At 42.4% G+C, this 15,777-nt stretch overlaps 2 protein-coding genes across 3 annotated transcripts in view; both read right to left on the minus strand.

Moving 5' to 3' along the window:
* Positions 1-1,116: 1,116 nt before the first annotated feature.
* Positions 1,117-9,980, minus strand: GRPEL2 (GrpE like 2, mitochondrial). Its single transcript, XM_003934000.4, has 4 exons — positions 9,819-9,980; positions 7,040-7,193; positions 5,870-5,951; positions 1,117-4,682 (listed from the first exon to the last, which is right to left on the minus strand). Exons 1-4 carry the CDS (start codon positions 9,893-9,895, stop codon positions 4,318-4,320), a joined length of 678 nt encoding a protein of 225 aa, XP_003934049.1. The 5' UTR covers positions 9,896-9,980; the 3' UTR covers positions 1,117-4,317.
* Positions 9,981-13,761: 3,781 nt separating this feature from the next.
* The window catches only part of AFAP1L1 (actin filament associated protein 1 like 1), a 72,668-nt gene continuing 70,652 nt past the window's right edge, over positions 13,762-15,777 (minus strand). For both annotated transcript variants that reach the window (XM_039469048.2, XM_074379515.1), the window contains one exon: positions 13,762-15,539. In XM_039469048.2, the coding sequence (XP_039324982.1) occupies positions 15,516-15,539 (24 nt within the window). In that variant the 3' untranslated portion in view covers positions 13,762-15,515. The remainder of the gene's footprint in view (positions 15,540-15,777) is intronic.

Below are 15,777 nucleotides of genomic sequence, written 5' to 3' on the forward strand. Positions count from 1 at the left end.
ATGGGAAGATCCACCTTCAAGATAGCTTACTGGCTGGCTGGCAAGATAATGCCGGCTCAGCTGAAAGCTCAACCAGGGCCCTCAGTTCTATTCCACAGGCTACTCCAGCTTGCTCTTGGCATGATGGTAAGGTTCCAAGGGTAAGCATCCCAAGACAGGAAGTGGGGATACCAGTTTTTTAAGGTTTGCATCCAGAAAATGGCAGTGTTACTTCCACTGTATTCTGTTGGTCAAGCAATCACAAAGCTCCAAGGAGACTTAAGAATGGACATAGGCCCTACTCCTCAATAAAGGCATCAAGGAATTCTGGAGCCGTTTTAAAACCACTACGGTGAACTTGAAAGCATGGGCAACATCTGAGTGGATAGGAATAATATACTCATTGACTAGCACTGGGAATGTGGGAAAAATGGTTTATGGAGCTACAGTATACAGACAGGATTGGAAAGACAATGAAAATGCAAGACCAAATCCCAGGAAAGGCTGGCCCAGCAGAGGGCCATTCAGCCATGAGTCTAGGTACATGGAAGCTAGCTGAGAAGCAGAGGTAAAGACGAGGCCAGGCAGTCGGAAGGTAGGATGAACATGGGGAAGCTGAAGGTCAGAACAAGGCCAAGTGTCTGTAATCTGGTGAGAATAGTCAGTAATCCAGCAGTACAAGTGCAGTAGTCGAAGGAAATAAGACACCTAGAACCAAGAAGCAAACCCAAGAAAACAAGTCAATGCTAGAAAGGAAGGCAGAAACGGGACCAGAGGCAGTGGCTCAAGCCTGTGATGCCAGTACTTTGGGAGGCAGAGGCAGGTGGATCACCTGAGGTCAGGAGTTTTGAGACTAGCCTGGCCAACGTGGTGAGACCCCATCTCCACTAAATAGGAATTCAGATTTAAGAAATACATAGGAATCAGAAAGAGGCAAGTCAAGGAGTAAGAAAACACACAAGACTTCAACACTGAGGCAGGGTGTGGAAAGCCCACTCTGCGTCCACGTGGCTGTGCTGCTGTGAGATCTTGGCATACCTTTCCAGAGCATCAACGAGGCAGGTCAGCAGTCATGAAGTACCCATAACATTCCATGTACAATATGAATAGGCAGACAAAGACTCTAAACAGCTGAACTGCGGTTATTTCAATTCGGGTTTTATTAAAGTTGTTTCTGAATATTTTTCTCAGTGATCCTTGTTCTGATGAATATTACATTTCATCTTTAGTTCTGCCCATTTGATTTTGTTTAGTGTTTTAAGAATCTTTATTCATTTATCAAATCCTTTGCCATGAATGAGAGCACCAAATAACATATCAATACACAACTGCCTGATTCCTTTTCAGCAGTAAGAAAAGTCAGTACAAGATTTGTACAATCCAAGTACGAAAACACCAAGATCCCACTTTCAAGTGAGAGTGAGCCAAAGCTTCCTTAGTATCATCTGCAAGCCAGTGTCTTTTCACTATACCATTAAGGTGAAAATAAGAGCACTGAAACAATTTTTTTGCTGTTTCTGTCCAAAAATGTGGGTTTTGTGTGGTGTGGCTAATTTAAAAAAAAAAAGGTGGAAGGAAAATAAGTCAGTGAATGATTAGCTTACAAGCTTTTTCTACTCATCATTAACCAGTCTTCCCTTTTCCCTAGACTTCAGACAGCCATAAAAAGGCAGGAAAAACTATATGCATAATAAAAAAATAAAATAAATATCCGAGAGCCTACTGTAGTAGGCATTTAACACATTCCACATAATTCTCACAATGTTGTGAAAGAATCAAGTTCAAGCCTATGCTCTATTATGCTGCTTTGGCAACCCAAAGCCCTTCAACTTGAGATTCTTACTATTATAGCTTCATCTTCTAATTCTAAATTTACACTTTTAAGTCTGCAAAGCTACTGAATAATAGAAAAACCTAAAGTCATTCTCAATTTACTTGCCAAAATGGGAGGTGTAAAAAGTATTAGAAAATTCTTCTAGCTTGGGCGATATAGTGAGACCCTCCCTGCCTGTTAAACACAAACAAACAACCCCTACCCAAAAAAAACGTAGCCGGACGTGGTGGTGTGCTTGCCTGTAGTTCTGGCTACTTAGTAGGCAGAGGTGGGAGGATCGCTTGAGCCCGGAAGGTAGAGACATCTCTTTAGGTAATCATAACATTCCATGCCTAAAATTATTGTTAATTCTAATTAATAATTCTAACTAGTAATGATAGCTAGCAAAAAAAAACAAAAAACAAAAACACACATAGAGAGCAATTATAATCAGCTCATTTTCTTATTGTCACCATCTGTCAATCTCATAGAAATGAAGGCATAAAAAGACAACTTCCTATCGTGAACCTTGATTGTTCCTTAAATTTACAATATACACTTAGCGGAATGCCAAAAGATGTTCTGGTTTTCAAAGCTTACCACCAATCTTTTGATTGCATTTTAAAAGTGCATATTTACTTGTTTTTTTAAGTGTCTAAATCTGATGAAGATGGTAGGGCCCACAAGGAGATGGCTTTATTGATATGCTTGTATGTTGTCTTATAGTTACCCATAATGTATAAGAGGACAACTTTTTACCACTCCACTGATTGAGGTCATAGAGTTCCAGTGGAAATGGATTTTATGAGTAATAACTTACACCTAAACCTATACAATCTGGATATCCAACATCTGTCTGCTGGGAACTTATCTGCATGCCCAATGATTGACATTAATATCTAGTTGTTCTTTATTCATATTCTCACTGAACTTTAGTCAAGAATCCTTGATTATTTTATCAAGGATTTCAATAATCTTGAAAATAACCAAAGATTATTTTCCTTGGGTTCAGTCCTAAAAAGACTAGATTTTCATACTTCAGAAGCAGAAAGGGTGAGATTCGATCATTAAGTCCTCTTCCAACATTAAAATAATCCATAATCGACTGCCTTCCTAAAGTCTGACTGATGTATCATTCATTCATTAAGTCATTTGTTGGACAAATCTTTTACAAAACACCAGCTGTAAGACTTGAAAAAAAAAAAAAACAAAACAACAATACATAGGCCCATTAACTCTAGGAGTTTAAAATATAAAGTGAGCTAGATGTTTACACAAATGTGACCTAATAGATACAAAAAATAGGAAATAAAAAGCTTGTCAGTATAACGGAGGTAGTGATTTGTGAGTACCAACTTAAAAAAAAAAAAAAACAAAACTTCGTGGGCGCAGTGGTGAACGCCTGTAGTCCTAGCTACTTGGCAGGCTGAGGCAGGATTGCTTGAGCCTAGGAGCTGGAGGTCAGCCTGGGCAACAAAGAAAAAAAAATTGCTACGAGGAGAGAATACTTAAGTGTTCTTATCACCAAAAATAACATACAGCAGGAGGAAACCTAAAAAAAATTTCCACATAATTATTAATAAATAAGAAATCCTGGGAACCTAACACTTTTGTCCTGATCATCACCACTTCCCATCATCTAATAAAGGATTATAAGGCAACATTGACAAAGGGACAGAGAAGTAAAGGCTGGTGGAACCAGAAGTTGTAGATAAATTACCTAAATAGAGCCGTGTGGGTCATTAGCTGTTAGTGCTGCCTCAGTCTGCCTGAAATGATTATATGACAGGGAGGCTGAAAATAATTTGAAGATAACTCATAGTGAAGACAGCACAAGGCTGTTTGGCCATTCTTGCTTGAAAAGGTCCTGGGTATCTCAAATTTCCTGATGCTCCTTGCCTTCCAAGTCTCACCTAGACCTTTAGCCCCAGCAAATGGGGATGAGAAAGGAGTGGGTACGGGGTATCGATGTGAGCATAAAGCCTATCTAGTTGGGATTACAAGGACAAAAGATGGCTAAAAGGAAAAAAAAAAGACAAAAGGTAAAGTTCTGAAAATCTGTATGTATAAAAATCAACAAAAATGATATAAATTTATACAACTATGAGGCTTTATCCCCTCAGTACCCAAATGTTGAACCAATCCCTACTGTATCCTTTATCCACAAAATATAAGATACTATACAATTCCTATTATAGGGACCGCTAGGAAGGAACATGTAGTTGAAAACATATAGTCAAAAGGACTTTGGATTCAAATTCATCAGAGTACCAATTTTCCCGAACATGTTTTGATAAAGGCCATGGGAACACTTGTCACACTGTTCAAATGCCCAATGGTAAGACTTCTGATGAGACCAAACAGGTCATATTAAATCAATAGAATATCTTAGAAATAAAGCCAATATGACTAAATCCAAAACATATCACATGAAGTACCTCATGTACAATACAAACCTAGTTTAATAAATAAAAGAAACATAGGTGACTGCACTCTGGGAGAACATCCAGTTCCTGATGGCCTCTTCACAGTCTTCTCTGAGACTCCACTGCCACTTCCACCCGGGCAAGTCTAATGGTGCGGCCATGAAGTTTGTAGCCATCTTGTCTCACTAATGCCACAGTGCCAGGCTGCACCCCAACGCCAGCTGGCACATGACAGATGAGTTCATGCTGATGGGGGTCATATTTATCACCAATGGGTGTTAGTTTCTCCAGGCCATGCTTGGCAAACACACTTTTCAGCTTTGCTTCTAAAAGCAACAACCCTCGGAAGACCTTCTCCAGAGTGAGCTTCTGGTCCCCTGGCTCTGACTCTTCAGAGATGCATTCTGTAGTCTTCTCCAAAATGTCGGCCACTTCCACCAAGTCCTTACAGAAACTCTGGATTCCTGCAGAGAAGCCAGACATTTTAACTGTTTGTGAGGAAATCACTCTGTCCTTGGGCATAGAGTTTGGGTAATGCCTAGATAGATGGCTAGTATACAGAGCAGTCTAGCAAGTGGAAAGGTTGCCACACAGGACTCAGAGATCATCACTGATTACCACCCCAACCCAACTGACGAATCAGCGTCCCTTAGAAGGCAAATATGACAGGAACCTGACTTGGAAATGGAAAAGACAGAATCCAAGAACTAGGTAAGACTATACCCAGAAGGCTTAAACCTGTCCTTTAAAAACAACTATTTTTATGTATCATGAATTTATGTTGCCATTTGCTTGTAGCATTGACTTATGTACATTTTGAAAATTCCTGCCTGTTCCAGTTGTGCTAAGGCATTACATTCTCAACAGGGACAAGACATGAATTATTTCATGAGAAGGAAAGTAACGATAAAAAAAGAAAGTCAATGACACTATGCTAAGGGGTGCCAAGAATGGTTTATTCTTGAGGACTGGCTAAATAGGGACATGAAAGTAAGATACAGCCATAGATGAGGTAAGTTGGCTATGAAGTTGCTGGAGATGGACCACAAAACTTGTCTGATTTTTTAAGAGTCATATGAACTGTTGCAAAATAAAAGTAAATTCAGTTGTTGAGAAATCCCAATACTCTCAATTCTAAAACTTGATTTTTCTTACAGAAATGAGGGTAAGCAATATCATCATTAGAGACGTCTATGGCACAATACCAAAGCTCCAGTGGGGCAAGGACTTTGTTAATCTGACTTTAATCCAGGGACAGGCTTAAGGGCCTGTGTCAAAACAGGTAGCTACCTTAAAGTCAAAGACATGTTTTTCTTTCTTTTTGAGACTGAGTCTCTGTTGACCAGGCTGGAGTGTAGGGGCATGATTCTGGCTCACAGCAACCTCTGCCTCCTGGGTTCAAGCGATTCTCATGCCTTAGCTTCCAGAGTAGCTGGGATTACAGGCACCCGCCACCATGCCCAGCTAATGTTTGTATTTTCAGTAGAGACGGCAGGGCGGGGGGGGGGGGGTGTCACCATGTTGGCTGGACGGGTCTTGAATCCTGATCTCATGTGATCGGATAGCCTCAGCCTCTCAAAGCGCTAGGATTATAGGCATAAGCCACCACACCCGGCCAAAGATATTTTTTATTGTAAAATAAATCTCTCACCAAATATCTTGGCATCTTCCACACATCTCTGGGTTCGCCTCCTTATGTTTTCACAATCAGCTACAGCTCTCTGGTATCTCACCTGAACATCAAAAGCAAAATCAAAAGGATGAGAAAACAAATGCCTATTGGTGGAAGAGAATGTTTTTGCTTACTTTACAAATTTCACCCTCCTGATAGGTTTTCATAAAACAAACTAGGAGTTACAGAAATCTTAAATCAGCTACTCCAAACCCCTAGTCAAAGCAGAAACCTACTCTTTAGCAGCACTGCTAGGTAGTCATTTAGCCTGCTAGTTCAAACTCCTAATAGTCTTTAACCTCATTATCTTGAGAAAAAGCTTTGTTTTTCACCTTCAGCCAACACTGCCAACCTCCAGCTTCCGTTCATTGACTTGAACTTAGGAAAACTGAGAATAAGTTTTAAAAGTATGTCATCTAGGCGGGCATGGTGGCTCATGCCTATAATCCCAGCACTTTAGGAGGCCGAGATGGGTGGATCACCTGAAGTCAGGAGTTCAACACCAGCATGGCCAACATGGCTGAAACCCCGTCTCTTATAAAAATATAAAAATTAGCTGGGCATGGTGGCAGGCACCTCTAATCCTAGCTACTTGGGAGGCTGAGGCAGAAGAATCACTTGAACCCGTCTGGCAGAGGTTGCAGTGAGCTGAGACGGCGCCACTGCACTCCAGCCTGGGTGGCAAGAGTGAAGCTACGTCTCATTAAAAAAAAAAGTATGTCATCTATTTGGAGGCAGTTATTTTACCCTCTTTAGTCTTTTTCTTTCTCATTCTTATTACAATTGTTGGTTCTTTTAATTACTGTCATAAGGTATGCTTTCCAGCCTCCTTACCTTTTTAGGTGATTTTGCTTTGGAATTCCTCTGGTTTATCTATCTCCCTGTAAGTGTGTCTAATGTCAGATATCTAAATGCTGTGACATAACAGGAAACTGAAAAGAGATGACTATCTTTAGCCAGTGGTGTTTTTGAACTACTACGGTTTTTTTTCTGTCTAGTATACCTAGAAAGAGAGTGGAGGAGGGATGAGGGATAGCACATACAGAGCCAATTAGAGAAAACTTCATTTTAAAAATTGACATTAAAAAACATTATGTGGATATTTAAACTAGAGAGAGGATATGAAGAACAAATAGAAAATCAACTCACCGTTAAATCCTGGACTTCCTTCTCCAGTTTAACAGCTTTTATCCTTAAGGCTCGTTCAGCAAGAGAGGGCCCAAGCTCATCAGGAGGGTCCTCAGAACGGCAGTCCTCACCAGCAGTTCTCTGGATGGCAGTGCTGAATAGAAGTGGCCATCCCCTAAAACAGGAAGGAGTTGGCACATAATTCAGAAATGCTATCATAAGCCAAAATCACAACCAAGTTTAGAGACCAGAGATCTTTCCAGATTGAATCTCTGGAGAAAGTGTTTTCAGTTATAGTAACAAATGAACACTTCAATGAAGTCCTTACTATGTACCAGACACTAGCATCTTTTCTTTTCACAACAATATGTGAGATAAACCCTACCACCATCCCTATTTTACAGATGAAAAAAATGATGCTGAGAGGCTTAAGGCATGATGACGTGCTCAAGATCACATAGTTGGTATTCTGCTGGGTCAGGACACTGAGCACCAAGCAGCAGAAATAGCCAGAACTAGGTATATAAAAGTCAGCATAAGGAAACCAAATGCTAATACCCAGAACCAGAGGAGCATTATCAGAAGTGGGCATTCAAAAAGTCGTAAGTTCTGGTTCAACCTTCCATCTTACAAATGGGGGAAATTAAGCCCAGTAAAGGGACCTTATCAAACTAGAGTTAGGCTTAGAATTCTAAGCCTTCTTCACTACAAGTTATAAGGCTTTTAGGAGAACCCGTTCTGAGAAAGAAATTCCCACCTATATATAAGATCAAGTCAATGAAATACAACACTGTAAGTTACTGTTAGTGAACTATAGACACAGGTGAAAACAGGTCTTTGCAGTCAACTCATTATGTAATCTAGAATTTTGTACACCTAAACTGTTCGAGTTCACACAGAAAGAAATTTGGACTAGGGGCTAGTTTACAGCATATCTTGGACCGTGGCAGTCCTGACCTCCAGGTCAAGGAAGTTTCCAGTGTACCTCTTGGATCTTCGTAATTTGACTTTAAGTAAAATTGTCATGAAAATCAATCTGAGTACAAGAGTTCTTTAAAACCATTTATATGGACTGGCATATACTGTAGAGTGGTCCTTGAGGAGACAGCTGAACAAAGGCTTAAAGTGGGTAAAGGAGTTGGCTTTAAAAAAGGGGAGAGCGTCCTAGGCAGAGCAAACAGCTAGTTTATATGATTTTTTTTTTTTTTTTTTTTAGACGGAGTTTCACTCTTGTTACCCAGGCTGGAGTGCAATGGCGCGATCTCGGCTCACCGCAACCTCCGCCTCCGGGTTCGGGCAATTCTCCTGCCTCAGCCTCCTGAGTAGCTGGGATTACAGGCATGCGCCACCATGCCCAGCTAATTTTTTGTATTTTTAGTAGAGACGGGGTTTCACGATGTTGACCAGGATGGTCTCGATCTCTTGATCTCGTGATCCACCCGCCTCGGCCTCCCAAAGTGCAGCTAGTTTAAAGGTGTAGGCAAGAGGACTTTTATCTCCTTGACTTTCCAAGCCAGTCTTAAATTCAATTATTATAATCTGGTGTGTGATTTTATAGACAGTTCCACATTTTGGGGTCAGAAAATACGGTCACGGTGGATCTGGGGCTAATTACACACAGTGAAACACCTCCTTCTCCCTAAAAAAGTACATTTATCCAATGGAAAAAGCAGGTCAAAATAGTCTCAAAGCCAGTTCAAAAGGAAAATAGCCAAAGCTCAGGCAAGAAGTAGGGGTGGCAGTTGTGGCCAATCTCAATTCCTACTGCTTCAGAACTGGAATAGGGAGACAGCTTATCGAAAGGAACCATTTTTCTTCTGATCATTTCCTTACATGACCAACAAGCTGCCAAAGACTTGAGAACGGAAAACAGAACCAAGTCCCGAAACCCTGAATGCAACCTCTCACTCAGGTGCTAGCGGGTAGGATGTTGGGTCAGGTGTGTTAAGATAAATAGGATTACATATACAGTTAAGCACATTTACCAGATTCTCCCGTAGCTTACTTTACCATTCAGAGGTCCAACCCTACATCCTACTCAACCATTTTTATTCTCTTTCCCAGGAAGAAACAGTGTGTGGGCAACAGACTTTGAAAAAAATTAATTAACATGTCTCATTAAATAACAGCGCCGATTCTAACGCCCTGACCGGTTTCCAGTCCGGGTTCCACCACTTTCCGAATATTTAAGTTTGGAAAAGTTCCTCAACTTTTCTTTTCTAAACCTCAGTTTCCTCAATTATTAAAAGGGGAATAATAAAAAGGACCATCCATAGTTCCGCAGTCGGTCTCGTAAGCGACCAATAAAAGCCGCGGATGGATAAAGGCAGCAAATGGAACTTGTCTCCCGAAGGCTGATGCAATGGCTGTTTCGAGAAACCAAGTTCGGCGGCCTTCTTTTACTGACAGGTACAACAGTGCCCGGGTAACGGAGAAAGGACCGGCCTAAGTTCCCACGGAGTGAGAGAAGAGAACCCCAATTTACCCACAGGTACCACAGACCGGGAGAAGCAGCTGTGAGAGCGGTACATCCCTCCTTGGGGGCTTAGAGACTTGTCACCTTCCAGGCCATGCATGACCTCGGATCTCCCCACCTTCCTCGGCCTAGGGCTGAGGCGCGGCTGGGGGCCTCAGTTTCCCCGTCTGCAAAATGGGGCCGTGAGTATATGGTCGTAGAGGGAGAGGCTTGGTCCCATCGCCTACGCTCAGATAACTCTCGCCTTCCAGCCCACAACTACCCGGCTGGCTCGCTAGCCCCGCAGAGTCCTCACGCTCCCGACCCCTCGCGTGCAACGCTTACTTGCTCTCCCACGCGGCAGTCGAGGACAGTAGGCACTGCACCCGCAGCCGGCCCGCCCACAGCAACCGCACGGCCATGTTCCCGATCTGGGCTGACGGAGGCAGCGCACGCGCACTTGCTGCGAGTGAAGAGACGCTCCCGCTTAAAAACCAGCCTTTGCGGGCGTTTCCTTCTAAGGGCTTCCGGACTAGAACGCTACACTTCCGGTTGCCCTGTGGCCCGCGCCGTTCCCCATCCGGTGGTCCGGAGCGAACCCGACGCTTTCGGCTCTCAGTGTGTTCCGCTAGTAGGCGAGGTCATAGTAGTTACTACAAAGGCTCCGTGTTGGGCGCACGGCAGATCATAGCTGTGCCCGCATGGAGCTTACTTGATGTTATGAGTGATAAACAGGTACAAGCGGGTTGTAAAGTCAGAACGTCGGCGGTGTTTCAAGGTGAGGGGCAGGTGCTGCGGGAGCCTAGAATACAAATCTAGCCATGTGGGAAGTTTTCCCAGAGGAAGGGGTATTTGAGCTGAGCTGAAGGAAGGGTTCAGGCAGAGGGAACTATCTGCAGAAAGCCTAGTAAAGAGAGAAGAGTATTGCACGTAAGGGACTGAAATATACAGAGGCGGGAGGGAAACAGGACTCGTGGTTAGGCAGGGCTAGATCCTACGTGAGCGGTTTAAAACTTTGCAGCCTGAACCATTGCCCATCACTCCTCCCAGACTTTTTCCTCTAATGCCCTTCTTATCGACTTGTTTTTTAAATGGTGTGTATTTTCTCATTTCTTCTCATTAAAATATAAGCTCTTTTAGGGTAGAGATATTGTCTGTTCATTCCTATTCATTGAGCAGTGTCCTAAGGTGTTCAAAATTATTATTTTTGAGATAGAGTCTTAGTCTGTCATCCAGGCTGGAGTCAGTGGCAAGATCTCGGCGGCTTACTGCAACCTCCGCCTCCCAGGTTCAAGTGATGCTCCTGCCTCAGCCTCCTAACTGGGATTACAGGTGCCCACCACCACGCCTGGCTATTTTGTATTTTTAGTAGCGACGGTGTTTCACCATGTTGGTCAGGCTGGCATTGAATTCCCGACCTCAGGTGATCCGCCAGCCTCAGCCTTCCAAAGTGCTGGGATTGCAGGCATGAGCCACCGCCCCTAGCCTCAATTTTTTTTTTTTTTTCCTGAATGCAATTTAGTCTGATTCTGATTGCAATGGAATGTGAAAATAAATAAAATGTAAAAGCTGTTGGAACTTCCCAAATACTTTAAGCTTTGAGAGAGATGTAGTTGTGGTCTGAATCCATGTAGCATGTTTTGTAATGCTGCTTCTTAGAATTATAGCTTAATTCTCTTCCTCATTGTTCTTGTTCTATAATGACTAGGAAAGAGCAGAGACCAGATTTCTCCCCTCTCAATCACTGATGTTTGTAATAGATGGCCTCCTGTATTGTCCTGTACCTAACTGAGACTAAATGGTGCACTGAACAGGGACCCCAAGACAGTTACATTTTCAGGGTGTAATGTGAAATACACCTTTCTTGAAGGAAAAAGACCATCTTAACTACTCAGTTCATTGAAATTATGCATTAAGCATTGCATAGGAAGATGTTGAAATTGTTGAACCTAACAGACTTCTACAGTTTGGAACACTGATTTTCATCCTGTATAAGACAAGACACATTCTTCCCTTCTGGGCTTCCTAGGCAGGCCATCCTCAACCTTTGTGTTTGAATGAACTCTCTTTAAATGAGATCCTGACCTTTTAAATTATTTTAGATTGACAGGGAACATGTGACAAATGCTGTGTTTAAAGAGTCACTTTTGCTGTGTGGAGCAGATTGCAAGGTGTAAGAAAAAAGTTAGGGCAGCCAGTGTGTTCCAGTAGCCCAGGCAAGACAGGGCTGTGTTCTCTCCTGGGAGAACAGAGAGAGACCTTCCTAACCACTCGAAAGTAACTGTGTCCAGCACTATTTTGTGTCTTAGTATTTTATTTCTTTTGCTTCCTTGTTAAAGATTATTCCCTCAACTAGAATGTGAGCTTCTTGAGGTATCTGTCTTACCACTGATTTCTGGTATCTAGTATAGTAGGTACTCAATAAATATTTGTTGAATACATTGGATCATATCAGTGAATATAGGAAGATATGGATGAATTTGAGAGATTTAGGATGAAAAGCTGACAGACTTGCAAGGATGGATTGGTGATTGGGGTCCACGGCACTTGGAGTTGTCAGCTTAGTTAATAGATAGTCTCTAATTTTTTTTTTTTTTTTTTTTAAAGGAATGAGAAGTGTTCCTTGAGTATTCTGAATCTTGTCGTAACATGGGTTATGCGTTTATTGTACTGCAGTTATTTGGGTCATATTTTCTTTTCTGTGTGTCTGTGAGTTTCATGAAGACAGAGCTGGAGTATTTTCATCTTTTTCTCTAATCTGATGCCCAACTCAAATGTGTCATGACCAGTAACTTATATTTTCTTTTTGGCCTTATGAAAAAGGTGACATGGTTTAGGGAGGTATTATGATTCTCTTTTACGTATGAGAAAATTGAGGCTCAGAAAGGTCGGTAAACCTGTGCAGGATCCTCGAATAAGGAGACAGTTACAGTAGAATTCTGATGGACTAGACACTTGGCAGTGTTGGGAAGGATGGAGCTTCAAGTCTACCTTAGACCTGTGGCTCACACTTTGGAAAAGCACAACCAAACAGGGTTTTTTTTTTTTTTTTTGAGATGGAGTCTTGCTGTTGCTCAGGGTGGAGTGCAGTGGTACAGTCTTGGCTGATTGCAACTTCCGCCTCCTGGGTCCAAGAGATTTTCCTGCCTCAGCCTCCTGAGTAGCTGGGATTACAGGCATGTGCCACCATGCCCAGCTAATTTTTGTATTTTTGGTAGACATGGGGTTTTGCCATGTTGGCCAGGCTGGTCTCGAACTCCTGCCTCAAGTGATCCACCCACTTTGGCCATCCAAAATGCTGGGGTTGCAGGCGTGAGCCACTGTACCTGGCCTTTTTTTTTTCTTTTTTTGAGGCATTTTAACAACCAAGAACAAGAATTGGCATCTGCGCCTTAGCCATTTTGCTTACATTTCTCCTAGCTGCCCAACGTTCACCAGGTTGCTGCTTGCATCCATGCATTCACTCATCTATTTATTAAGTGCTAGTGTACTTCTGAATGTTGCAGTACAGGGGGAGGGAGATATATGGATGACACAGAGCTTTAAGAGTAATGGTTCTAAGGTCAGACTTCTTATATTCATGTGCTGGTTCCACCACTTCGTATGTGAGCTTGGGCAAATTACCTATCTGGGCTTCCATTTCCTGAACTGTGAAAACTAGGATAATATAACTTATCTCAGGGTTTTAGTGAAGACTAAAGGGATCGTGCCTGGAAGAGTGGCGAGTTAGCACCAGGACTGGCTACATAATTTAGAGGGCAAAAGGAAAAGCAGAACCCCATGTTTAAATATTATTAAGGCAATAATAGAGCATTAAACTAAGCACAGGGCCCTTTTAAGCATGGGGTCCTGCGTGACTGTACAGGTTGCCTGCCTGTGAAGTTGGCCATGGCTGACACAGTGCCTGACATGTGGTGAGTGCTTGATAAATGTTAATTACTAATTACCCACAGCCACTCCTCTCAAAGTCCAAGATCTGTTGGTGAGAAAAGACACTTAACCCCAAAGTAACTGCATAAGAAAGAGTATGACAGACACTGAAGACACAGTTGGAGTGTTGGGTGACATTCCAGGCTCCACACTTTAAAAAAAACACGGAAAATCCAGAGTATGTGAGCCCCTTTCACTGTGAAAACACAGGTGGAATTTGGATGAAAACTCTCTGTTATGTATTGGTTACTTTTTAGCTTTTGGTGGCTGTAATTATCACGTAAAAGTAATTTCTTCAGTGGGAAGAACACAGGCTTGTGAGTCAGACATTTCTCATATAGCTAATAATAACAGCCACTTTTTTTTTTTTTTTTTTTTTTTTTTAATAGATGGGGTCTTGCTATTTGCTTAGGCTGGAGTGCAGTGGCGATTCACAGGGATGATCATAGTGCACTACAGTCTCAAACTTCTGGGCTCAAGTGGTCCCCCTGCCTCAGCCTCCTGAGTAGCTGGGACTACAGGCGTGTACCACGATGCCTGGCTAGTGAGAGCCATTACTGACTAAGCATTTCCTATTTCTCAGACACTCTGCAAGATGCCTACTATGTATTATCTTATTAAATCTTCCCAAAAATCTTGGGAGAAAGTACAATTGTTAACCCCATTTCACAGATAAGGGAAACAAGAATCGGAGCAGTCAAGTGCCTTTCCCAAGGTCACCCAGCTGGTTATCGGAGGCAGGGCTCAAACCTACCCCTATCTGGATCTGGGCTTATAACCCTTAAGTCCTATGCTCTGCCACTAATCAGTGAGTGATCACTGGGTCAGGTGATTTTTCCTGCTGTGGTCTCCAGCTACTTCAGAGGATGATAAAGTTTGGGCAAGGCTAAAGTCGGTAAAACCTTAAGTGGGTTAAAATATGTAAACTCTATAGCAAGGTGTCCAAGTTTATTCTGAGATTTTCCTTCTTTCTTCTTGAGCTAAGCTCTGGCTTTTAAGTGGTTATATCTTTTTTGGAAGGAAATGTGTTAAAGACAGACCCAGAAAGTACCTAGAGTTGAGACAGTAGTGAGTAGCACAGTAAGGAGACTGCCCAGGACTTGAGGTCCATACTCCCCTTATAAAAGTATCAAGTGTTTATAAAAGGTTTAGCACCCATGTGAGAGAAATAAGCCATCATCCTCTTAATTTCTCTTGGTTTTACTTAATATATAGAAGGGCAGACTAGCGGGCTTCTGAGTGCAAGGTGAGGACTTCATTAGAATAAAGACACATTGCCTCTTGGATTTCTAACCCATAGCCCCAAGAGCCTCAACATCATAGAAGTTAGGTAAGGGACCTGATTGAAAGACCCTGCCCTACAACATCCTGTGGACATTAGAGCTATGTGCTCCTGTCACTGAGTATCACTGTGAGCTTAAAATATGTCAGCTGCTCCATTTTTCATTCCTTTTGAATATTCAGAGCTCTAATTTTAAAACACGCAAATCTGAAAGATTCCAGTAGCTGCACTCTGTGTAAAGCAAATGAGGAATGACTGTAGAATCTGCATGTCCTCTATAGCTTTTGTTCACATGTATGCAGGTAGGGATAATGATTATCGATTGTTCACAACCTCTTTGCCTTGCCCAGGGGTTGTCAGTATTGCCCAATATGAATCCAGTTGTCCCAAGTGTGATCGGATGATCAGGCCTTGTCTCTTTCACTGCACCACCAATGCTTGAGTGCTGCCTCCCTTTGCCTTAAGGACTGGGAGTATGACACTGTGAATGGGAATGGAAAGGGGTTATTCACATGTGCTTTTCATTTCTTCTTCAGAAGGGAAGGCCAAGACACTACAAAACCCTTAGGCTGTGCAGACATCTGTCCCTCTCCATCTTCATTTCCACCCTTTCAAAGTCATAAGGATGCTCTCAATTTCCCTCTTCCCTTCTACTTCTTCCCTCCCCATATCCCCTAAAATCATGCAGACAATAAAGGCTGGTTTTTTGGGTGCCCTGGAGAATGAAGGCTACTTCCTAGTCTTCTCTTGGTGTCTCCTTGTGAAAAAAGCATTTCTTCCTCAGGTGGACAAGCTGATATTTCCTTTGGAATGAAATCCTTATCCTCTTCCTAGGTCTTCTTCATTTCCCATTCCTGAAGCACAGAAAGACAAGACAAATCAATTTGTTGGATGGTCTAGTGTGAGATGGATAAAGACACCGCGCGGCACCTAGTTAGATGAAGATCTCCACTGTCCAGGTTGCACTGGGTTCTAGCCCCTTCTCTCTCTTTCTGTGGCCCTCAGTAAGTCACTTCTCCATGTTGGTCTTTCTTGTCCCTTCATTCATTCTCAACATAGTTGCCTGAATGGTCTTTAAAAAATGTAATTCAT

Source organism: Saimiri boliviensis, chromosome 1, assembly GCF_048565385.1.
Source record: "Saimiri boliviensis isolate mSaiBol1 chromosome 1, mSaiBol1.pri, whole genome shotgun sequence".
NCBI lineage: Eukaryota > Metazoa > Chordata > Mammalia > Primates > Cebidae > Saimiri > Saimiri boliviensis.

Coding starts and splice junctions, on each gene's coding strand:
- GRPEL2 (XM_003934000.4), bottom strand. CDS start 9,895: ATGGCCGTGCGGTTGCTGTGGGCGGGCCGGCTGCGGGTGCAGTGCCTA. Junction 7,194..9,818: donor ACTGCCGCGTGGGAGAGCAA/GTAAGCGTTGCA, acceptor TTCCTGTTTTAG/GGGATGGCCACTTCTATTCA. Junction 4,683..5,869: donor GGAAGATGCCAAGATATTTG/GTGAGAGATTTA, acceptor GCTTCTCTGCAG/GAATCCAGAGTTTCTGTAAG.